The sequence below is a fragment of the Elephas maximus genome, chromosome 12 (assembly GCF_024166365.1).
Source record: "Elephas maximus indicus isolate mEleMax1 chromosome 12, mEleMax1 primary haplotype, whole genome shotgun sequence".
Lineage (NCBI taxonomy): Eukaryota > Metazoa > Chordata > Mammalia > Proboscidea > Elephantidae > Elephas > Elephas maximus.
Genome location: NC_064830.1, coordinates 5,351,592 through 5,376,807, shown reverse-complemented (window position 1 = coordinate 5,376,807; position 25,216 = coordinate 5,351,592). Strand labels below are relative to the sequence as shown.

General features: G+C 40.3%; 1 protein-coding gene across 3 annotated transcripts in view; it reads left to right on the top strand.

Moving 5' to 3' along the window:
• MYOM2 (myomesin 2) overlaps positions 1–25,216 on the top strand; it is a 113,910-nt gene that overhangs the window by 25,035 nt on the left and 63,659 nt on the right. For all 3 annotated transcript variants that reach the window (XM_049903610.1, XM_049903611.1, XM_049903609.1), the window contains exons 7-13: positions 3,085–3,173; positions 3,254–3,301; positions 5,779–5,943; positions 16,033–16,194; positions 19,908–20,049; positions 21,686–21,885; positions 22,550–22,606. In XM_049903610.1, coding sequence (XP_049759567.1) covers positions 3,085–3,173; positions 3,254–3,301; positions 5,779–5,943; positions 16,033–16,194; positions 19,908–20,049; positions 21,686–21,885; positions 22,550–22,606 — 863 coding nt within the window. The remainder of the gene's footprint in view (positions 1–3,084; positions 3,174–3,253; positions 3,302–5,778; positions 5,944–16,032; positions 16,195–19,907; positions 20,050–21,685; positions 21,886–22,549; positions 22,607–25,216) is intronic.

Sequence of the window (25,216 nt, the reverse complement as noted above, 5' to 3'; positions counted from 1 at the left end):
CCAACATGCTATGGGGCAGGAGGGCTCTGACAGCAAAAAGGCAGAGTTCCCTGGGGGTCCATTTGGAGTATGACAATCACTGCCTCAACTGGTGACTGTCAGCTGCTGGACTGATAGAACCTCCTGTAGAAGGTTCCCTATGGTAGAGTCAGGAGGTGGGTCACCTAGGTGGAGACTGCCCCCACAACCACCACAGGGTCATCGTGGCTCTGAAACTAACAAGTCAGATCTCTCAGAGGTTGTCCTGGAGAGTGCAGCCCCTTCTCCTCCTTGAAAGGAGGAAAGTCTCCCTGTGCTTCACCTGAATTCCAGCTCAGATATAAGCAGCCCCCACAGAGCAAGGAAGGAAGTCTCAGGCAAAACCACAGAACACCCAGCCCCAAAGGAAGCTCACTGGTTGGGGATTTTCTGACTAAAAATGTGGTTACAGAAACAGAGAGGGAAAGGGAATAATAGCCAGAGAGAGAGGACAGCATCCTCTGGTGTACAGATTGATTAGTGCATGATATCTTGTCTCAGTTGTGGTACCCTCTGATGGACAGATTGATTAGTACATGAGATCTCACCCTGGTGGCATAGTGGTTAAGTGCTACGGCTGCTAACCAAAGGGTCAGCAGTTCGAATCCACCAGGCACTCCTTGGAAACGCTATGGGGCAGTTCTACTGTGTCCTATAGGGCCGCTATCAGTCGGAATCCACTCCACGGCACTGGGTTTGGTTTTGGATCTCACCTGAGTGGTGGTGCCCTCTGGTGGACAGGCTGAACACAGCGTGCTGTCTGTTGTGTTTGGGAGAGATTGAAAGTTGAAAACTGATATCTGGAACTTTTGAGTCCTAAGTAAACCAGGGAGGGAGAAGGAGCCATCACAGAGAGAGAGAGAAAAGGGTAAGCAAAGGCTCTGCCTACCTAAGAATTTTTTGCAGAAAGTCCTATGGGCAAAAACACCCAAAACTGAGGAAATTAACACCCTCAAAATTCCAGTGCCCATCCATAGATGAGTGGTAAATGGAATACTACTCAAGAAATGAACTCTTGATACATAGTACAATATGGATGAAGCTGGAAGACATTATGCTGAGTGAAATAAGTCGATCACAGATGGACAAATATTGTATGACCTCAATTGTATAAAAAGACAAGAAAAAGCAAATGTATAGAGAACAAAGTTTATTAGTGGCTACCAGGAGTGGGGGGATGGGGAAAAGGGGGGGGTTTAATGGTGATGGAAAAATTACATTAATTAAGGGTAGAGTTGCACACCTAATTATTGTAATTGCTGTCAATAATTGTACACCTGTAAAAAGCTGAATTGGCGAAAGTCTTGTGATAGATATATTTACAACAATGACAAAAAAATAAATAAATAAGAAGAGTAGCTGCTGAGGCTAATTATGTACAACCAAACACTTAATGGGATTTGATTCCTTGGTTTGGAGGTTTAGGATCATGGTTTCGTGGGTCATCCAGTTAATTGGCCTAATAACATTTTTAATGCCTCTCTGTTCTACCTCCCAGTTTGATGCATCGGGGTGTTAAAACTTTGCGATCAGCCATCCAAGGCACAATTGTTGGTCTCTATTTACCTGAACAACAGAGGAAGAAGGAGAGTCAGGAATAGAAGGAGGATAGGGAATGTGTGGCTAATTGCTCCATGAATAACTGCCTCCTTTGCCGTCAGAAGAACTGGATGGTGCCCAGCTACCATTACTGAACATTTTGATCAAAGATTCCATAGAAGAATCCTGACCAAAAAAGGGAAAATATAGAACAGAATTTAAAATTTTCATGGACTCTAGACTTCCTGGACTCATGGAGGCTGGATGAACCCCTGAAACTATTGCCATTTAAACCTTAAGCCAAAAAGATCCCCTTAAGTCTTCTTAAAACCAAATGGTAGTTTAGCTAAACTGGCAAAAAAACATCTGCCTTGAGCATTATGCTCTTTTAAGAACCACCTATATGGGACCATACTGACAACAGCAACTCAAAAGATTAGATAAGAAACTTAGGGGGCCATGAATTTATGTTAATGGGGAGGAACAACTCAGAAAAGGGGGGTGAGAATGGTTGCACAACTCGAAGAACGTAATCAGTATCACTGACTGGTACACGTAGAAAGTGTTGAACTGGTGTATGTGTACTGGGTATTTTCTCAACAACAACAACAAAATAAATAAAATTATATATATAAAAACAGAAATAGTAAGACTCTTGACAAAAAGTGTAATTAGTGGATTAGATCTAGCTTTGGTCCACAAAGGCTGACCTCTGGTTTATCCCTGAGGTTGCCTGATAAGAGTGCGGGCTCTGGCCATTTCTAAGTTTGCTAAAACATTTCAGTGAAAAGTGGTATATTCAGCAACTTATATGGACTCAGACAATGCTTCACCTTAATAAAATTTGTGATTAAAAAAAAAAAGAAAGGGGCTCATCCAAGGCACAGTTCTCCAGTGTTAGCGTGCATAAGTGTAATCTGGGAGGGTTAGTTAAAAGTGGAAATTCCTGGCCTATCTTAGAACTAGCACGTTAGATGGTTCTCAGCTTGTCTGGGGCCACATTGATTTTGGGGTCTGGTTTTTCCTGTGATAATTTCCTCGCTCCTACAGAGAGCAGTTACCGAATGCTCTGAGGCATATCCGTTTCCTGTTCTGTCACGAATCGTTCTGTCAGACCATAAGTTGACGTAACCGGAGCCTTCTCATTGACAAGACAGAACGGCTAATCCTATAGAGATAGAAACATAAGGCCCAAATGGAATATAGATTTCGCCCTGAAAATGAAGCTAAGGGATTTTAGGAGGTGCTGGTAGGTTTTTTTGTATTTGTTTTTTCCCTCAAAGCCAAAGTCAAACCGTAGTCCAGGATCAAACGTTTGCCCATGTCTGTAATTAATACTGTGCGCCGCCACGAGGTTCTAAGGATAGAGCTGGCGTTGGTCTTGAGCAAAACGTTCATTAACACATGATCTAGGTCATAAGTTTTGCTTTTGAAGAATGTTTTTGTTCAAATTTGGGTCACCAACTATTACAGAAAACTCCCACAGCATATTTAGAGTTTTGTCTTTTTTTTTTTTTTCTTTAAAAGGGCAGACTTTGATGATACTGCAACATACACGGCCGTGGCAACGAATGCCCACGGACAAGTGTCCACCAATGCTGCGGTGCTTGTGAGAAGTGAGTACTCACGCCCAGGAGAGGAAATGTCTCCATTTTCCTTATTCTTCCTTTACAATGTTGGCTTCATTGTTTTACAGGATTTAGAGATGAGGAGCCGTTCCACTCTGTGAGACTACCAATTGGATGCAAGTATATTTCTTCTTTTTGTGTAGAAAAGTGTTTGAGAACAAAATGATGCATATAATTAGAAAATTATTTTCTATGGGTTAATTAAACAAATCTATTAAAAAACACTCCAAGATTTTCATGGCTAATGGGAGAATGCTGACAGTTTTTTTCTCATGTAATTATTTAATTAGTTGGTATTTTTAGAAACTGCAAAGTGTGGCCTTGAGAGACTTTATGTTTTGAACTGGGAAAAAAAATCTGAATCCTTGATATGAATGCATAATATTATCACATTTTACATTTAAGGATACTTTGTTTTTCACCCCAAAATCTCTGTGGTCGTTTATAAGGAATAGCCACTTCAGATCAAAATGGAATGAATCAATGACTGGTCAGAAACTGGCTTGAGGTCTGGCTTTAAAAGTTTTAGAATTATTTTTTCTTATATACATAATATATCCTAAGTTATGTCCCTTATCTTGGGCAACTTGCTTTTTTTTGGCTGGTATACTGCTTTTTCAGCCATTGTTTTGTTGTTAGTATTTCCATTAAACCGTAATGTTTAATGAGGCACACTGTTCCACAAAGTGGCTTTATCATACATAATGTGCTTCACCCGGTCCCCTATTGTCGAAGCGGCCTGTAGCGACCCTGTAATGAGGTGAGCCTCCTTCTGAGTTCCATGGCTAGTTGTAGACTAGAAGGCCAAGAAGATGGGTTGTCTCAAGTCAGGTGAGGGTGGAGGAGGGCAATCATGCTGTTGGCATTGAGGAATTATGTGACTTGAGGATGTTTACTTTAAAAATGTCTTAATTATGGTTTTGGGAATGAGGTATAGATTTTACGTGAACTTCCAGAAGCGTAATTACATGTTCTCACAGAATCTTTAATTTTATCACAATTTGACACCTAGGTGTTACAAATTGAGTGTTGTTGAGTGAAGAGTGGACCAAAACTATGATCGAGTGTAGTGTCTTTCTTGCAGCCACGGAATACCTCCTGGCTTAGTTTACTTTTGGAGATTTCTGTGCTAATTTTGTTGTATGGGCTAATATTCAACACTTGGTGGAGTCCAAGATGGCTAACTGGAAAGTTGGAAAAAGTTCAGGTTAAATACAAGGGTGATGAGTGACTGAGATCTGAGAATTGGCGTGCTCACAAACATCTGAGGTGTTCTTCAGATCCTGAGGACAAAATAAGTTTGATTTGGAGAATTGTCCATGTGTATCCATGCGGTGGAGCCCAGGTGGCACAGAGGTTAAGAGCTCAGCTGCTAACCAAAACGTCGAGAGTTCGAATTCACCCAGCCACTCCTCGGATGCCCCATGGGGCAGTTCTACCCTGTCCTATGAGTTGCTGAGTCAGAATCAACTCGACGGCAATGGTTTTTTTTTGCTTTTTATTCAAGAAGCTGCATGTTTCTCAGAGTTTACCTGGCCCCAACACCTAGTTTTCTTCTATTTATCAAATTTTTTATCTTCCTAAGCAAAAATTTTGAAATATTTACAACATACTGAAAAGTATAGACAAAAATATAACAGAAGCTTATGTATTCACCACCCATATTTAACAAATGTAAATATTTCGTCAATTTTGCTTCAGTTATTCTTTTTTTTACTTATTGTGGTGAAATTGGCACAACGTAAAATTAGCCGCTTTAAAACATCCAGTTCAATGAAATCTCAGTTATTTTTAAAGACGTAAAACCATCACCAAAACCCATCGCCTTTGAGTTGATTCCGACTCATAGCGACCCTATAGGACAGAGTAGAACTACCCTATAGAGTTTCCAAGGAGCGCCTGGTGGATTCGAACCGCCGACCTTTTGGTTAGCAGCCATAGCACTTAACCACTACGCCACAGATGATTAAATCACTATGCTCTTTCCCGTTCTATGCCTTCCTTTTGAGAGGGAACCACTATTTTGAAATTTACAGCTATTTCGTAAACTTTCACGATATGCATGTACTTGGAAATAAGTTGGCTTGTTTTTAAAATTCACTTTAGGTTTTCTATTGTAACTTACTTTTTTTTTTTTTGCTAAGCCTTATATTTTTGAGATTTAATCAAGGTGATACCTACGGTGCTAGTTAACTCATTCTGACTGGAGTATAAATGACATTCTGTTGATGAATATACCACGGTTTATTTTGAAGAGGAGAAAACTGTGGCCTCAGAGTTGATATGAGTTGCCTAAACTCAAACATTTTTGGGGTCAACATAGAACTTAAAACCCTTTCCTCATAAGACGTGGTTCAGATTCCAAGTCGCCTTCGTGTACATCCATGGTTGTCTATCCTCCTTTGGCACACATGACAAAATAAAATTCTGGGGCTGTTTTCTTCTGATTCTTCAGAAGTGGCTGTTTTGAGAAAGTAAGCACAACGTCATGGTGACGAAACAAAAATTTGTGGCAGCAGCATGACGTTTATCTGCTGTGCTGAAGGTCTGCGCAACCCAGCTGATGTAACCGTGTCTGATTGACCTTGTGCAGTGCCCTTCTCGTCTGTGATTCCGTATACCCACTTTGATGTTCAGTTTTTGGAGAAATTCGGGGTCACCTTTAGGAGAGAAGGCGAAACTCTGACCCTCAAGTGTACTCTCTTGATTACTCCAGAACTGAAAAGAGTGCAGCCGAGAGCCGAGTGGTACAGAGACGGTAAGTCAGAAACCAACCCAAACCTCTGAGAAAGTGATCCCATGTGAATAAAGCCGCTTGTGCAAGTGTTACTGATCCTTCAACTACTTATATAAAAACTAATTTTTTAGAGAGGACTTGGCAGTGTCGGTGACCTTGAAATTCATCCGGGGGAACTGTTGAGAGGTTGACTGGGGGTATCTGAATGTAACAGTTGCTCAGAGATTTTTTAATAGACATGTGAAGGGGTATCTACGTGAGTTAAAAAAAAAAAGAGGGAGGTGTCATTTATTTTCTTCCTCAACTAACACAATAGCTGATCTTTACTAAAGCTTATTCACTAAATTTTTATAACAATTGTGGAAGTTAGGTACAGCTATTAACTCCATATTATAGACGAGGAAACTGCTCAAGGATCTTCCACCGGTAAGTGGCAGAGCTGGGATTTGAACTCAAGGATCTGGTTCCAGAGTCTCTGTCCTTAACCACCATGCAGTGTTGCTTTAGCAGTCACAAGTAGTTCCTTGCTTCTATATTTAGGCAAATAAATTCTAGAAGTAAATTTCTCCTTCGTCTTCTCTGGGATGTTGCTTCTAGTGCAAACTTGTTTTCTATTTGGACTGAATCTCAGAGAGTTGTTCCCATATATTTATCCAGGACCTCACATGATGCAAAATATTCTAAAGAAATACGTGATTCCATTCCTGCCCATAAAATATTGATAATTTGTTTGGACAAAATTATATACAATTATAAGGCAACGTCCTTTTAAAGTATAAGAAATATTCCTGAAGAGGCTGTGATAATTTGCCAGATACTTGGGTAGTGGCCACGCACAAGTGAGGCTCAGCTAGTCAGTTTGGAGTGATGAAGGGAAGCTTTCTGGGAAAAAAAAAGAAAAAAGATTCTTGAAAGACGAGAATGCTCTTCACTGGAGGAGAAGAAGGAGGAGTCTTGTGTGTCCAAGCAGGAAGGCAGAAAAATGCAAAACACATTCCAAGCACAGAGATACACATGTGGCCTTCCACATAGCAGACTAGGAATGAATCGCTAGGTCTGTAGGGGCGTCGTCACCTAGGATTTGCTGTTAGAATAGTGATAGCCATGGCCTCTGTTCAAGCCAGCTGAGAAAGAGACAGAGAGAGAGAGAGAAAGAAAGGAAGAGGGAGAGGAGACAGAGAGAGTGGCCGAGGAGATTTAGCATTGTGAGTACTCTTTCTGGAGAGAAATGGAATTTTTTTTTCTTTTTTTCTGGTGGCAGGGAAGTGCCTAGAATTCTGTTGATATGGCAGTTTTAGAAACCAATTTGGATGGAATATATATTGTCATAAAAATCATTCTTATTCTGACACTTGGTCTTCCACTTCTGGTTAGGTCTTTGTGATGTGTGAGCGGGATTTAGTCGTCAGAGCGGCTCCACGTTAGCAGTCGTAATCAGATCTTCGTAGACCTTATTATTCAAATGGAAAGCAGTGGAGACTATCCTCCTTGGCTTATTTTTAAACATTAAAATGCAAGGGGGGTATTTTTTACTATTTAAAATTAATAAGCTGAGACTCACCAGGTGGCTGGTAAGCCCCAGAGGCAATGTCAGTCAACTGAAGGAAATCCCCTAACAGGTATGAAGAAATTGACTATGCAAACAGGAAATTGGGAATTACTGACACAATTTAAAATGGATTAGTACTCTAGAGCTACCGTACTGAAGCAATCACGGAAGAGAAAGCCTTGGTTACTTATGATAAAACCTGAAACTCTTTTGGGTGTGATTCGCTCGTGGTCCTGCTTTGGAAGCAATGATAAGGTAATTAGAAATGAAGGAACGGGCCTGGGTTTCAGAAACTGGCCTCTACACAGACATCCTGCTGAAGTTAAGCAGCAAATTTGGCCTCTGGGCCCTGCTCGGTTTATACATCTACTGACTACATATTTAATAATGAAGGACAATTTTCCCGTTAGTGTGTAAAGAACTTGACCAGAGAGAAACCAGCTCCCTAAAATACTCATCAGGGTCATCACCCACTGTAAGTAACCTGGTCTCATTTTGGAAATTCAGATCAGTTGTGAAGTTTTTCACATCCAAAGCTATACCCCACTGTCTTGGATTGAATTGTGTCCCACCAAAATTGGCTAGGTCGTGATTCCCAGTATTGTGTGGTTGCCCACCATTTTGTCATCTGATGTGATTTTTCTGTGTGTTGTAAATCCTACCTTTATGATGTTGATGAGGCAGGGTTAGTGGCAGTTATGCTAATGAGGCAGGACTCAATCTATAAGATTAGGTTGTATTTTAAGTTAATCTCTTGAGATACAAAAGAGAGAAGTGAGCAGAGAGACAGGGGGACCCCATACCATCAAGAAACAAGAGTCAGGAGAATAGCGAGTCCTTTGGACCCAGGGTCCCTGCGCTATGAAGCTCCTAGACCAGGGAAGATGGATGACCAGAAGCTTTCTCCAGAGCCAACAGAAAGAGAAAGCTTCCCCTGGAGCTGGCACCCTGAATTCAGACTTCTACCCTCCTAGACTGTGAGAAAATAAATTTCTCTTTGCTAAAGCACCTGGAAACCCTGGTGGCATAGTGGTTAAGTGCTACAGCTGCTAACCAAAGGTTCGGCAGTTTGAATCCGCCAGGCACTCCTTGGGAACCCTATGGGGCAGTCCTACTCTGTCCTGTAGGGTCGCTATAAGTCGGAATTGACTCGATGGCACTGGGTTTGGTTTTTTGGTTTTGGTTAAAGCCATCTACTTGTGGTATTTCTGTTACAGCAGCACCGGATAGCTAAGACATCCACTGAAAGGTGTTTTCTGATGTATAACCCTCTAGAGACCCACAGCCACTGCCTTCGTCCTTAGAAGAAAAGAACATTTATGTAAGTAGGACTCTGTAATTTGTAGCCAACACCCAGTGGGCTGGAAGCCAGGCAGCTGTGAGTTCTCCTGAGAACCGGTGCCTCCTCCCATGGATCTAGCAACTCTATTAAAGGCCTACTGCAATCGTTAGACAAAACAACTCAAGCCCTGCATGTTGATATTGCCTCTGGATTCGTCCTTGGTAAGGCTTAGCAAAGGTAGCAGTAAATTTAAGCATATTTTGAAAGCACACATTTAGTGAAGTGTGACATGCCCCGCCTGGTGGACTTGGCAGTAAATAGGACTGATATCACCTCTGCCATCATGGATTTTGCATTTTAGCCAGGGCCCAGCTGGCAAGGATGCACACAAAGGAATGGAGGCAAACTCAGTGTGCAGTGTAAACGGTGTTATGTTGTTACCCACCTCTGATCCACTCAGTCCTGCCACAGATAGTTACTGGGCTCCTATAGGAAGTCGGGCTCTTTTCTAGGCTGAGAAATTAGCTGTAAACAAAATGTACAAAGGCTTCGGGTTCATGGACTTTTATTCTACTGTGGGTGACAGGTAAAAGGCAAAAAAAAAAAAAAAAAAAAAGTAAATATATGATGCAAAGTCACTAAGACCCCTAGGTGGTGCAGGTGGTTTGCATTTACCTGGTTACCTAAATGTTGGCAGTTCAAACTCACCCAGTGGCACCAGGGAAGAAAGGCCTGGCAAACTGCTTCTGTAAAGATTATAGCCAAGAAAATCCCATGGCACAGTTCTACTCTGTAACACAGGGGGTCACCATGAGCTGGACTCACCCCAATGACAATGGGTATCAGTCACTAAGAAGGACGATGAAACAAAATAAAGCCAGCTAAGGGGATGAAGGATGAAGGATTATTGATGAATGAGGAACTATTGGCAATAAAAAAGACCTCTCTGAGGAGCTGCTGTCTGAGAAGACACCTGCATGAAGCGAGGGAGCAAGATTTATCAACATCCAGAGCAGCCCATACGGGGAAAAGGACAAAAGCAAAGACCTTGAGATAGGAAGAAATCCTTGCTTCTTCAAAGGACAGTAAGAGCCGCGTGCCTGGAGAGGAATGAGTAGGAAGGAAGGAGATAATCAGGTATAAAATACAGATGGTGAAGGCCGTGATGAGGAGGTTCTATTTTATTTTCAGTGTGATGGGAAGTTATGGAAGGTTTTGAGCAAATGAAGGACATATGGCACAGAACTTAAACTCATGTTGTGAAACTGTCTCTCTGGAGGCAGAGCAGAGGGTTGCGGGGGTATTGTGGGAACAGGGTTGCCATTTAGGAGGCTGTGGTTGAATCTAGAGGGGGAGGTCGTGGTGGCTTGGACTAGGGTGTTGAGGGGAAGGAGGTGGAAAGCAGTGAGATTCAGGATTTGTTTTGTTCTAACAGGACTTGCCAACACGTTGGAAGTGAAGGATGGGAGGAAAAGAGTCACCTGTTATTCCTAGGACTTCAGCTTGAGAAACTAGGTGGCTGGTAATATATTACTCACTGGAGAAGTTTGGGCAGGAAGCAGCTTAAAAAAAACAACAAACCAAACCTACTGCCGTCGAGTCCATTCCGACTCATAGTGACCCTATAGGACAGAGTAGAACTGCCCCATAGGGTTTCCAAGGAGTGCCTGGCAGATTCAAACTGCCAACCCTTTGGTTAGCAGCCATAGCACCTAACCACTATACCACCAGGGTTTCCAGGAAGCAGCTAGGGAGTGGGAAATCAAGAATTCAGTTTTGTCATAGTTGTTAGCTGCTCTTGGGTGGTCCCCTGACTCACGATGACCCCTATGGTGCAGTTACAGAGTGGAACTTCTCCATAGGGTTTTCCTGGCTGTCATCTTTACAGAAGCAGATTTCCAGGCTTTTTGGCAAAGCTGCTGAGCAGGTTTGAACATCCAGCCTTTGGCTTAATAGCTGATGGCACAAGTAAATCTTAGGCCATCCAGGCTTGTTGAATTTAGTTTTAGGCTTGTTAATTTTGAGATGTCTGTTAGACGTTCCAGGAGAGATGTTGGATATGCAGAATGGTATATGAGTCTGAAGCTTTGGGGAGAGGTCAGGGCAGGAGAATTCAGTAGTGGGAGTCACTGCATAAAAAAGTATTAAACACTATGGGAGTCCGTCTAGGTGTGTAGCTAGAGCTGAGAACATAGCTGAAATAATTGCTTGAGTTTATGTTTATGTAAAATGCCTGATCTAAGTACATTACCTTACTTAAAGGCTGAGGATAAAAAATAATGACGGAAATGGTAGAAGTAACAATCCTAAGCATAATTTAAGGAGACCTGGTGGCACGAGGGTTAAGTGCTTAGCTGCTAACTGAAGGGTTGGTGGTTCGAATCCCCCCAGCAGCTTCTCAGGAGAAAGACCTGGAGATCTGCTCCCTTAAAGGGTAAAGCATATTCTGTCACGTGGGGTCACTATGAGTTGAGAATCGACTCCACTGTGTCTAACAACAATAAACCAGACCAAACCAAACCAACAAAAAACCCAGTTGCCATCAAGTTGATTCTGACTCATAGCGACCCTATAGGACAGAGTAGAACTGCCCCATAGAATTTCCAAGGAGCCGCTGGTGGATTCAAACTGCCGACCTTTTGGTTAGCAGCCGAGCTCTTAACCACGGTGCCACCAAGCCCCAAAAACAGTAACAATTATAATTTGATGAGTATCTACTACATGACAGGTACTGTTAGCAGCCTTCAATATTATCTCTAAGACTAAAAACTACACTTGAAGTAGGTATTGTTACTTGTTTTTTCAATATGAGGAAACAAAGATTCAGAGAGGTCAGTTGTTTTTCCACTGTGACCCAGCAAGGAAGTGATAGAGCTAGAGATTAAAGCAACCAGATGCTGAATCTCGAGCTTTCCCCTATGTCTCTTTCATAAACAGTTAGCAGTTCCCAGACTTTTTGAATGTATAATATCAACATCTACAAAGTAACACTGGTAGAATAAACAGTAACATATGACACAAGGCAAAGCATCAGTACTGACTTAGGCCCGTTCTGTGAACTTACAGATATGAAAATCACAATGGGTCAGAGTTATCAGGGCAGGCTGCCTGGAAGAGGTGGAAGCCAGACTCGCCTTTGAAGGATCAAGAGGAGTTAGGGAAGGAAGGTTCATAGATAAAAATTGACATAAATCCAATCCCCAAAATGTGAGGATTAATCAAATCTCCACTTTCCCACTTGTCAGTCGTCTCTGACACCGGCCGCCTAGAGCTAGGTAGATCTCACAAGCTAAAAGAACATCACCCTTCAGATTGTCAAATAGGCAGACGCCAGCTGCAAGTTTGGGAGTCCACAGGACACCCTTACTTCAGACCTGCTGGCCACAAATTTGGGGCTTTACTACCCCCCTTGGGATGCCAGCCATAAGCCGGGGACATTCCCTGGGTTCTCTCACTTCCACCTGCTGGCTCCCAATACTCCTTTGGGTTCAATAATTCTCTGGAATCATTACAGATTTATGATAGCAAAAGACACAAATCAGGACCAGCATAAAGGAGAGTTGTGTGGGGTAAGGTATAGGAGCTTCTGTGTTCCAAAAAGAGCATGCTGCCCATGTCGAGATGTCTGGTCCTGAGACTTTACTAGCTTCATTGTGAAGTTAAATTGAGGCCTCATTGCATATTGAATCATGCTCCCCTCCCTCAGGTCAGCTGATATCAGGCCATGATATCTGGCTTGGTCAGCCCCCAACTCCTTAGCATGAATCCTCTGGTTTAGTCTTTAGGTCTAGATAACAAAAGATACCTCAATTGCTCAGGAAATTTCAAAGATTATCTCTCAGCAACCAAGGATAAAGGCCAAATTGCTCTTTGTAAGGCGATTCATTCCCTTAAAGAAGGAAAGGATTCCAGCCAAGTGTTTCATCTCATATTTCAACTAACCGCAGGAAGTTTAATCAAAGTCGGAGCTGATATTTTGAGAGGGCTCATGTCCTGGAAGTATGTATATCCACCCTTTGCATGGATAGGAAGAGGTCCCCCACGGCAGCAGAGCTCAGTTTCTGGAGGATGAGGCTGCTGTAGACAATTGATGCTCCAGTAGAGGGTCTGGGGTCTGCTGCAAGGTTTTCATTCTTAGTGAAAACATGAGTCCATGATGATTTACCAAGTTGTTCCTCTAGCTAAGTTGTAAACACTCAGCCAGAGCAAAAAAAAAAAAAAAAAAAAATAAGTTGTCACCCAAAATGGAGACTAGAGTTGCAGTGAAAAATTATTTGAACTTGATTGCCATCTGAAAGGTTGACAGTTCGAATCCACCAACCGCTGTGAGGGAGAAAGATGTGGCAGCCTGTTTCTGTAAAGATTTACAACCTTGGAAACCCTGGGAGGCAGTTCTACTCTGTTCTCTAGAGTGGCTATCAGTTGGAATCGACTAGAGGGCAGCGGGTTTGGTTTGGTTTGGGGTACGAGGATGGGCAAACAAACTGGACTTCGTGTTAACTCGCCTTAGTATGGAGCTTCTTAAATACCCCACAGTGGACTTCCTGTTGGATTTGGCTGTGAAGAGAGGCAAGCTATGAGGGTCAGGATCTGGACTGTGGATCCTGGGTGTACCTTACGGTCCCTGGGGAGATTTTTTAAATGTTCTGTTTGCCATTGACCAGAGATTCTAATTCAATTAGGCAGAGGTGGGACTGGGCTCTCCGCTTCTGTGTGAGTTTCCCAGGTGGTTCCGGTGTGTGCAACCAGTGCTGAGCACCACCTCAGTACGTGGCGAAGGAGAAGCAGTATTAAAAAGTAATTCAGGAGTTTGGTATTTTCAGAGGACAACAAGTAGATTAATCTGCCTGGGATGGAGTTTTTAAGGGGAATAACGGTGAATATACTTGATCAGGTGTGCTGGCGTTGGATTATGGACAGCCTTGATACTAAACCCTAAGTGCAAGTGTCCACATTTCAGGCATCAAAATCAGCAAGACAAACCCAGTCATTACTGGTGCGGACGTTAGCCCGGCTTACAATGAACGTGGGTTACGTCGCAAATGTCTTTGATACTCTTGAAACCCTTGATAATATGAGCGAACATTTGACCTTTGGAATAATCCAGGCTTTAAGACTGTAGAAGATTACTGAATACCAAGGTTAATTTTTTTCTTACTTGATACCTTTAAAAAGTTTAAAAGATCATATCAAACTGAGAGAATGATGTAGAAAAAAATATACCTGACTTTTCTAATATTTTAAAGGATACGTACATGTATGCTGAGATGCTACGTGTATCCATACACATAAAAGTCTGGTTAACTTTGTGAAATTTGGGTACCTTTCCGCTGAGCTCAGATTTACAAGTCAAACATCATCACAAAAAAATGAAAGCATATGAATGTTGAGAAAATCCATAGTATTCTAATCAACCCAATATTTTTAACATTAAATGTTTTAAGGCTTTTTTTTTTTTAACTTTGATATAGTCTATGAGTTTATGTTATGTTCTTTGCAAATGTAAAATTTAGCCATTAGGTACATACATTTTATTGTAATCCTCTAATCACATATCCATTGGAGGAAAGAATTTCACTATATAGCCTCCAGAGTTTTTCCTTTCAACTTTGATAACATTCACGTAGCTTTATGGTTATTACAATACCTGCAAAGATGTTCTGCCCACAAATTATTTTTTTTTGTATTTTTTGTTTTTATTGTATTGTATCATATTACCGTGTATTGCATTTTTATTAAATTTACTGTGTATCATGGATCCACACCGGGGCTGCAACAGTAGGCTCAAACATAGCAATGATTGTGAGGATGGTGCAGGACCGGGCAGTGTTCCGGGGTCACTATGAGTCAGAACTGACTCAATGGCACCTTACGGACAGCACGAATGTATCAGGCACTGTCAATTCCTCTGTGAAAGAGATAAAAATGGAAAAAAACGCTTTCTGATATTTATTTTTATTGCATGATCATCATTTTATTCACAGTGCTGACAAGTGAGGCCTTGACCTTTGAAACACTCTAGGGCAAAAGTCACACCCCATGTGGGCCAGGAGTATCCCCAACTTTGCCAGTCAAGTTTGATATATTGCTTATTTTTGAAAATTAAAAAAAATGCAAATACTTTTTTTCTTATAAAAAAATCAATGTGTACTTGTTGCATAACAGTAAAAATAAATTAATTTCTCCAGCCCCCAAACTCATAATTACCACCCTGGTATAAAATACATGGCTCTATCTGTAGGGAACAATTTGAAATCTATAAGGATTCAATTAGAAGTCCCTCTCCTTTTCATTTAACAATTACCATACATGCTTCCATGATAATGCTGGCTGTCATTTCACTCCACTAGCTGTACACTATTGTATTGCATTATGTGAATGTGCCTACTTCTCATATACGCGGGCTTTTGAGTTGGTTCAGTTTTTCTTGTGTTATAAATAATTCTGGAATAAAATCCTTACCTGCACCTCTCTTTAGAATCTTGGGGAAATGTGTAGAATTTTTATTGTCATCCCAAACTGCACACATCCTTTATGGCTTTTGACAAGCATTCTCCCCTTGCCCTCTGTGTAATCGCACCCGGCTAGAAGGACCTGGGTGTGTCTTTCCGCCCTTCCCAATTGTGGGTGGTGCCCTTTCCTCATCTGCCAAGCTTAGTAGGCAAAAAACAGTTTCCCGTTATTTTATCTGGCATTTCCTTGATTATCAGTGTTGAATGGTTTTTCAGAAGCTAATTCTCCATTCGTGTCTCTTCTCTTACAAACTGCTTGTTTATTTTATTGCTCTTTTGTCTATTGGTTTGTTGGTATTTTTATTATTTATTTCTAGGTACCATTGACTGGAGACTTTTTCTATGCTCTTGTCTAGATGAAGTGCTTCCTGGACATGAGAACATTTACTTCAAGTAAAAACCTAATGAGGTAGACGCTACTAGAATCCTTGCAGGGGTCCTGAGGAAACTGGAATTGGAGAACAGCCATTCAGCTGAGAGGCAGCGAGTAGGGAGCTTAAGCCAGGTTTATCTGAATGCAAGCTAGCGGTCTTCCTAGGACATTCAGGATATTGACCTTATGCTCTAGATTGTAAATTCTTCTTCACAGCTTACATTCATTTGCATGCGTGCTTTATGTAGAACAGCTTTTAGCTTTTTATGAAGCCAAAGCTTAGCTCGCTGGCGTCAGGTTTAATAGTCCTCTGCCGTGATACGATACAAATTTCCACTTAACATTTTCTTCTGTTGGTTTCTGAGGCAAATCCTGAATTTTAATGCTCTTTCAGATGTGCTACTGAAAGAATCGAAGTGGACCAAGATGTTCTTTGGGGAAGGCCAGGCCTCCTTGTCATTCAGCCACCTGAATAAGGATGACGAGGGCCTCTATACCTTGAGAATCGTTTCAAGAGGCGGCGTGACTGACCACAGTGCCTTTCTGTTTGTTAGAGGTAAGGGTGTGTGGGTGTGAGGATTGTTACAGCAAAGACCTAAGAATGTGCAATAGGGTGAGATGTCCAAGATACGGAAAGATAAAGGCAACTGAGCATAAGGAGCATGACGTCGGAAACATTGTTTTTGGTTCTTAGAAACTTAGCTGATAGGCAACTAGGTGTTTTTTAGGTGCACAAGCACACTGAATCACACCCTGACAATAGATAGATGAAATAAGTCATCTATAATTGGAATAGATTGGAATCATAATTTTTTCTAATAGTTTATAAAATTACTAGAATTTATATAATGACTCCTAATAATATACATGCAAATACACCAAATTTACTAATTCTTGGGGGAACTCAGCACAAGAGGGGGGCCCACAGCCTGACACACCTGGCAGGGAATTCCTGGTAAGGAACTTCTTTATGTCTCTACTACCTCTTCACTCCCTCTAGACTTGCGCTAAAAAAGAAGAGACAATGGTGACAACTACTGTTACTGTTATTACCACCAGCTTTAATTAAATTAATGTTTAAGATGATTGTAATAATAATGGCAGCTAAGATTTATACCTAAGATCATAACAAATTATATGTAACATCGTGAAGAATGGGAATTCTAAAACGCTTAATTGTGCTCAAGAGGAACCTGTACATAGACAAAGAGGCAGTCGTTTAAACAGAACAAAGGAATGCTGTGTGGTTTAAAATCAGGAAAGGTGTGTGTCAGAGTTGTATCCTTTCACCATACTTATTCAATCTCTATGCTGAGCAAACAACCTGAGAAGCTGGACTCTATGAAGAAGAACTCTGCAACAGAATTGGAGGAAGACTAACTAACAACCTGCGATAAGCAGAAGACAAGACACAACCTTGCTTGCTGAAAGTGAATAGAATTTGAAGCACTTACTGATGAAGATCAAAGACTACAGATTTCAGTATGGATTACATCTCAACATAAAGAAAACAAAATCCTCACAGCTGGACCAATAAGCAACATCATGATAAATGGAGAAAATATCGAAGTTGTCAAGGATTTCACTTTACTTGGATCCACAAGCAATGCCTATGGAAGCAGCAGTCAAGAAATCAAATGATGTATTTCATTGGGCAAATCTGCTGCAAAAGATCTCTTTAAAATGTTAAAAAGCAAAGACGTCACCTTGAGGACTAAGGTGCACCTGACCCAAGCCATGGTGTTTTCAGTTGCCTCACATACATGTGAAAACTGGACAATGAATAAGGAAGACCGAAGAAGAATTGATGCCTTTGAATTGTGGTGTTGGTGAAGAATATTGAATATACCATGGACTGTTAGGAGAATGAACTGGTTCATCTCGGAAGGAATATGGCCAGAATGGTCCTTGAAAGCAAGGATGTCAAGACTTTGTCTCACATACTTTGGGCATGTTATCAGAAGGGACCAGTCCCTGGAGAAGGACATCATGCTTGGTAAAGTAGAGGGTCGATGAAAGAGAGGAAGACCCTCAAGGAGATGGATGGACACAGGAGCTGTAATGATGGGCTCACGCATAGCAAGGATTGGGAGGATGGTGCAGGACTGCACAATGTTTTGTTCTGTTGTACACGGGGTCGTTTTGCATAGGAACCGACTCGACGGCATCTAACAACAACAACTACAAGATTTATGGAATGCTTATTATCAGGCAACATGTGAACTGTCCTCCTTATATTGTCACATTTAATCCTGACAACAGCCCTATGAAGTAGGCTTTATTAATCCTATTTTATCAAAAGAAAAAAGTTCAGAATAATCCAGGCACAGTTTATATCCATATAAATTATATATAATTGTATTATGTAAAATATGTATGTATTTGTAGTATGTAAAATTTACATACAGATATATTTACAATTTTGTAAGAAAATATTACTGATTTCATTTTTCAAATGACAGTATTGAGGCTCTTCTCTAAGGTGGAGGAGCCGGGATTTAAGTTTTGTAGGAACCTGGACCTTGAGAGTTTCCATTGCAATGTCGCGGTCCCAGTCTTTGGGCATTGTGTGACTGCTCAGAAGATGGCTTGGTTATGCTTGGTTCAGCACCTATCCAGGGGCCTGTCCCTGTGTCTGCTCCAGGGTGTCCCCACCTTAGCCTCTGGGATTACAGTCAGTCGCCTCTCAAAGGCACAAAACCAGTTGCCAGAGTGTCAGTTTGGACTCATAGCAACCCGAGAAGACAGAGTAGAACTGCCCCATAGGGTTTCCCAGGATCAGCTGGCAGATTCAAACTGCCGACCTTTTGGCTAACAGCCTAGCTCTTAACCACTGTACCCCCTGGGCTTCTCTATGGACCACAGCTGAATCTGTTATTAAGCTATCAAATATTCTATTCTATTCTAGTGTACTAATAACTACATCCTGGGTCTCTGAGTGTTCTGTCTACCTAGACAAATCCCTTCACTCTGGCTCCAGAGCTGTGGTTGCTGTTCATTCTGATTGACTGGGACCTAGTCCTTACCTATTGTTCAACGTTTTGTTTGCCTTTATACCCACCTCCAGCTTCCCAGGCTTATGTGTGATGATAATAATGTTGTTAGTGTATTATTTTTCCACTCCCACACTGGATCAGTTAGATTGGAGGATAAAGGAAAAGGCTATATCATTAGGGAATACTTTATCTTAAAAAAAAAAAAAAGAACAACGTAAAACAAACAAACCAATACATCCCACCTTCCCCACAACCATGAGATAACACAAAGCTGCCAGGCTTTGATTTTAGACACTTTGAGAAAGTTTTACCATTTTTATTAGGTTGGCACTAAAATGTACCTTCCATTCTCTGTGTATGCCTTCTGGCAAGATGTGGCGCTCCATAAAAATGCGATCAATGCGACGTAGCTTAATGGCCTTGCTTATTCAGTACCACCAACAGGAAGAAGATAATGTAAGTATGGCGGAGTCTAACAGTTCTGACGATTTTCCTAAGATTTTGAGAGCAAGAGAAAATATTTGGCTCAATCTCAAGAAATCTTAGCTTTTAATATGCTGAGGAGACTCAAACAAGAAACTACATAACGCTTACACTGCTAAGAATGTATAACGTAGCCATGGTTCCTGAATAAATACATATTTTAGATATGGAAATAAAATGTTCAGTGTATTAACTTTCTAAATAGCTCTGTGGACTTCAGGGCAGCTGTAATTAAAATTTGAAAACAAAACTTAATTGCATTGTGCTTGTAAATAGGCTGTGAAATAAACAAATAGAGTATTGACCCAAACAATTGCTCACAACCTGCAGAAAAATTTTTTGATAAATCTCAATTATTCTAAGGGTTTTCAAATACAGGAGTATCCAAGATAATATTTCTCAGAGGGTTAAAAGACCAAATTACTAATATCATTTTATCAGTAAATTTTTAACAACATGAAATCAAGAGAAGGTGAGCCTCCATTTTTGATTCAACTTAACAACAACAACAAATTGGCATTTGTTATAGAGGTTTTGATGTTTTGAGTTTTTAAAAATTTTACTCATAAATAGATTTGTCACCAATCTATCATAGTAAAAAAAAAAATGCCACTTAGATTTAGTAGGTGGATTACTGAGGTTATATATTCAAGCAATTTGATTAAACAGTGGATCAAATCAAGTGCATACAATTTTGAGTTTGAAGAAGCTGTCAGTGAGCTTTAGGAGGACCCCCAAACTTAGAAGTTACTCTGAAACACTCGTCATTTCTATGTTCCCTCCGCCCCAGATGCTGACCCATTGGTCACAGGGGCTCCAGGAGCGCCTATGGATTTGCAGTGCCATGATGCAAACCGAGATTACGTCATCGTGACGTGGAAGCCTCCCAACACAACCATCGAGAGTCCTGTCATTGGCTATTTCATCGACAGGTGAGTGCACCTTGCATTCTTCCAGGGATAGACTCTTTCCTGAAATGAACATTATCGTGGGAAATATACTTGGATATTTTTCTATATGTAAATTCATTTTACCATTTTTGGTTGGATCGAGGTATATATATCTCACAATAAAATATATATATAAGCATACACACACAAACATATATATATATATATATATATATATATATAGCACAATAAAATAAAGAGGCTGTTTCAGGAAGATTTACAGTCTGGGAAACCCAGTGGGGCAGTTCTACTCTGTCATATAGGGTCGCAATGAGTCAGAATCTACTCAACAGCGGTCGGTTTGGTTTTTGGTTTAGAGACAGATTTGTAGTGTGCATTGTTCAGGATCTACCACGAATTACAAAACAAAAACGATTTTCCATTCTCCTGTGACATTTGATAATTTTTCCAACCATGTTTGCAGAAACCACTTCATGTACCTTCTCAGTTAATAATCCACGATCCTCCCCCGCCATTAAAAAAAAAAAAAAAAAAAGGAACAAAGCGTTTTTGGAACGGGAGGCCGCAGTTTCCTTTCTGCACTCCCTCCTGTCCTTGTAACTTGCAGGTGTTGTTTTATGTTGAGGGTTTTTTTTTTTTTTTTTCTCCTGCCAAACTTTCAGTGTTGGTTAAAACAAAGCATCACATTATGGATCTTAGAACTTTCATGAAGAAGCCTGAATAGTTAGGAGAAAAGAGAGAGTTCATTTTTTCTAAAATACCTATGCAGTTCTGAGGTTGAACACCTCAGAAAGGCTAATTTTATGAACTTGCTCGTTTCTCCTGGGAATTTCACATGAAATTTTTGAACTTAAATTTCCTAACCTGTGAGAAATGGAGGTGCATCTTGTCTGCCTTTCCAGGTTGTTGGTTAAAACTTAGTGTTTTCAAAAAGCTTCAAAATTCAACATGAGAAATGTTCTAGAAGGAAACAGCTCAACATTATTTGAAGTACACCGTGAGCCTGCATTTTGATGAGAACTGACAGCAGTGGCTCAACAGAGTGAGAAGTGTGTTTAGGGACGTGGAGTGAGGACCTATTTCATTTTCTGTGCCTTGGCAACAGGTGTGCCAGGGAACTTAGGGACACCCTGCTTTTTTGTGATGTAAGTTGGAAAAAGAACAAAAACTGGTAGATTTAAGATAATTTCCTTAGAAGATTTTGCCTAAATGCATTTGAAAGCAGACGTTGTTATCTAACCCTAAATTGTAAAGGCTCAGCACAAATACATGTTGTTGTTGGTTGCCCTCAACCCCAGATGACAGATTAGAACTTCCTTTTTTTCTTAGGGTTTTCTAGTCTGTAATCTTTACGGAAGTAGATCTCCAGGCCTTTCTCCCTTGCAGGTGCTGGGTGTGTTTGAACCGCCAACCCTTTGGTTAGCAATTGAGCGCTTAACTGTTGTACCACCTGAGCGTGCACTCTCTCTCTCTCTCAACATTTCCTGAATAGCTCTGTATATTAGAGTTGATTTATATCACTCTTGGTGTAAATCGATATTCTAAGAGCATAGATTTTACCAATTTGATGTATTTTCCCGATTTAATTGTTATATATGTGTGTATATTTATGACACCCATAGATTTGTTATTCTGTAACTTTCCTTTTTATTTGAAGGTGTGAAGTAGGAACTAACAATTGGGTTCAGTGCAATGATGCCCCAGTCAAAATCTGCAAATACCCGGTGACTGGACTTTTTGAAGGCAGATCATACATATTCCGGGTGCGGGCGGTCAATAGCGCAGGCATTAGCAGACCTTCTAGGGTCTCTGAAGCTGTGGCTGCTCTTGACCCTGTTGACCTGAGAAGGTTACAAGGTAAGTCACTAAAATTTTAAGTCCTGGCTATGACTGGGAAACTTTTGGCTGTTTTATGTGTGATTTGTTCTTTTTCTTTTACTCTCCAACCTTGAACGAGGCTGAGACTGTCCTCAGACGAGGAGCATCGTTCAGCAATATTTCAGGGGCCTCTAATGTCTCCATCATTGTCACTTCAGGAGTGGATACAGCCAGGCCGACACTGCGACTTTAAAACCAGTGTGCTGCACCTTCATAATGCTCTTCTCTGAAATCCACTCAAATTCGTTCAGAATTAGACCTTTAACACATTTTTACTCCACTGATGGTATAATTCCAACACTTAATGAGACTTGAAAGGCCTTGAAACCAAGTCACCCTATTACTGAATATTAATTTCACATGACACAGATTTCTTAATGGGATTGGTCCCTTAATTACGGTTTTAAATGAGCTGCTCTATTTCCCTTACTGGGTTACCTTTTGATTCCACTACAAAGAGCTGAGAAGTGCCAAGTATTGTTAGTACAGGTTCTAAAATATCAACTCTGATTATTCCTGAGTCGTGTGTATGTTATAATTCTAACGTGAAGGTGATTCGGACCTTGCAGACGGTTAGGAAAATGAGTTGTTTCTTTAGGAAATCTTTGGACATCAAATTGAGCATCAACTCTTCTCTCTGCAGCAGTTCATTTGGAGGGAGATAAAGAAATTGTGACTTATCAGGAGGAAGACCTTGAAGGTAAGTAGCTCTTCGCCATTTGATTTCAGCTGCTGATATCCTAGGGATTTAAGATTATAGTTAGAGAAATAAGAGATGGTGAAAAAAAATCTTCCTCTGGTGGGTACACTCTTTACATGTAAAAGTAAAAACTACAAGTCAGGCCTGCAAGCTTAATGTCTATGTAAGCTAAAATAATAATAATAATAATAATAATAATAATAATAATAATAATAAGAATAATAAGAATAATAATAAAGAAATGAAAATACGAAGTGAGTTTTGCACTGCATTGCTTTTATTTAAAATTCACAAATGTGCTTTTTTGGTTACTTATATAGAAGAAACCAAACTTAAGCTAAGCTTTGACTATTGGGTGCTCTTGGTGTTCACTCCTTACGTACATATTTCATTACTGAAATAGCTTTTTTTTTTTTAAGCAAAAATTTTATTCCTCACATTTTAAGTGAAGTAGATTGATTTTGTCCTGTCAAATGTTCCTGGTTTGACAATTTATGGCTCCTTTCTTTATATTTGATTTTGTGAGTACTTCGTCTCCTTAAAATTCCTTCCAGAGATAGCTAAGCCAGAAATATTGGTTAAGAAAGAGCATCTAGAATTACTGACCTGAAGTCCAAAGATTTTAGAGAGACATAATTAGAGCCCATAGAGTACAAAAATTGAAAACTTATAAAAAGAAGAATCCAAATCGATTTAGAGCCACTGGTTAAGCAGATAGACTTTTGAGCTCGTCTTTAAAATTACTTTTGTCTTAAATGTCCTTTTCTGAAATAGGCTGCAGATCCTTCCGGGGGAGGTTTGTTGATGAATTTTCATATCTGTAGTGGATATGCCTGAAAATTGTACCCAAAAATTTTATCTTCCACTCCTATGTTTTTCTCTGGTACCTCAAAAAGAAGTTGCGTCCCTGCCCCTCCATAAAAAAAAAAAAAGTAAAATTCAAGAGGAAGATCTTTAAGGGTTCTGGTGAATTGCACTTTAAGATTTAAAGAATTGTTGTTGTTAGGTGCCGTCGAGTCGTTTCTGACTCAGAGCGACCCTATTATGTACAACAGAATTTCTTGACTGCTGCATCCATGGGCGTTGACTATGGATCCAAGTAAAACGAAATTCTTGACAACTTCAATCTTTTCTCTGTTTACCATGATGTTGCTCATTGGTCCAGTTGTGAGGAGTTTTGCTTTCTTGACGTTGAGGTGTAATCCATACTGAAGGCTGTGGCCTTTGATCTTCATCAGTAAGCACTTCAAGTCATCTTCACTTTCAGCAACGAGGATAAGACTTGGTTAACAGCTTAACTTCCAGAAGAAGTCAGAAACCAGGCAAGATGCTTAGTCAGTAAATTATCAAGGAAAATAATTTGGGGAAGGTTGATTGATTTTGACTTTCTAAATAACTGTCTTGTCCACTGTACCCTAACATAGAGCCTGGTGCCTAATAAAGTGTCAATATATTTTTTTTCTAAATGATGCAAACAGATATTTGAATGGATAGTTTCAAATCATGTTGGAAGAGACACTCTTGTAGTAGATCAGTCTGTATAAAACGTGAGATTTTGAGGTGCCAGAGGAAAAGGAAGCTCTTTTTTTTCTTCTCTCGTGGGCATCAGGGAGGAGAGATGTGATCTGGCTTGCCTTGAGTGGGCGTGTAGGAATTCAACCTGCTAAAAATGGCCTGAAACGAGATGTAAGTTGCCACATAAATGTCACACATCTGTGATGAAATTTGCATTATGTAAAGGTCGTTGTGAAAAGTACTGGGGGTATGAAATAATATAACAAACCTTTGAAAGGCAGGAACTATGCCTTTTCGGGGAGACGACCTGTCTATTTATATATAGATATAGATGTCTGGGGATGTAAATAGCCAGTTATGTATTACCAAATGCCAAATAAAGAAATAACATATTTTCAAAGATTTGGTTTTTCAGTGGATGAAATGGAAGTTCACAGAATGAAAGTTCACAGAAGCAATAGTTTTCAGACACAACAATTCTTTTTTTCAACTGGAATAAAGTCACGATAACATTTTTCATGTTTGTTCTCTTTCCTTTCTTATCAGAAGGCAGGTTTTCTGGTTCCCTGGGTCTGTGCCTTCATTTTGTGTGATGCATCCTTGAACCTGGCAGCATTTTATTCATACTCTGGGAAACATTTTAGAGGCTCTGCTTATGTAGCTGGCTGCCAATGGCAGAGGGTTAGGACACTTGGATGGAAAATTGACTTGAGACATGATACTGTCTGAAGTTCATCCAGACAGGGCTACAGCTCTCTGGTGTGAGGCTTTTCATGCAGTTACTAGGCAATCTCCATGTCTGGAAACAAACTAGGTTAAAAAAAAAATTAGGTACATCGATATAGTGGTTTGAAAAATTAATCTGTCGTTTTAAACTATTAGTCATTTTATAAAGGAGTACCTAATTAAAAGTATCCTTAGGGAGAGAAAGAGATTTTACAATGTTTTTCAACAAAATATTTCTGGGTTCAAAAAACTGCTATGAGGAACTCCTTCCCTTTGCCTGTATCTTTTTTCTTCATCCAGGCAGATTTTCCCTTTGTTTTAGCTAGAAAAGAACTGGTACACGTGACATTTGTTTTATTGAAAGAGAAG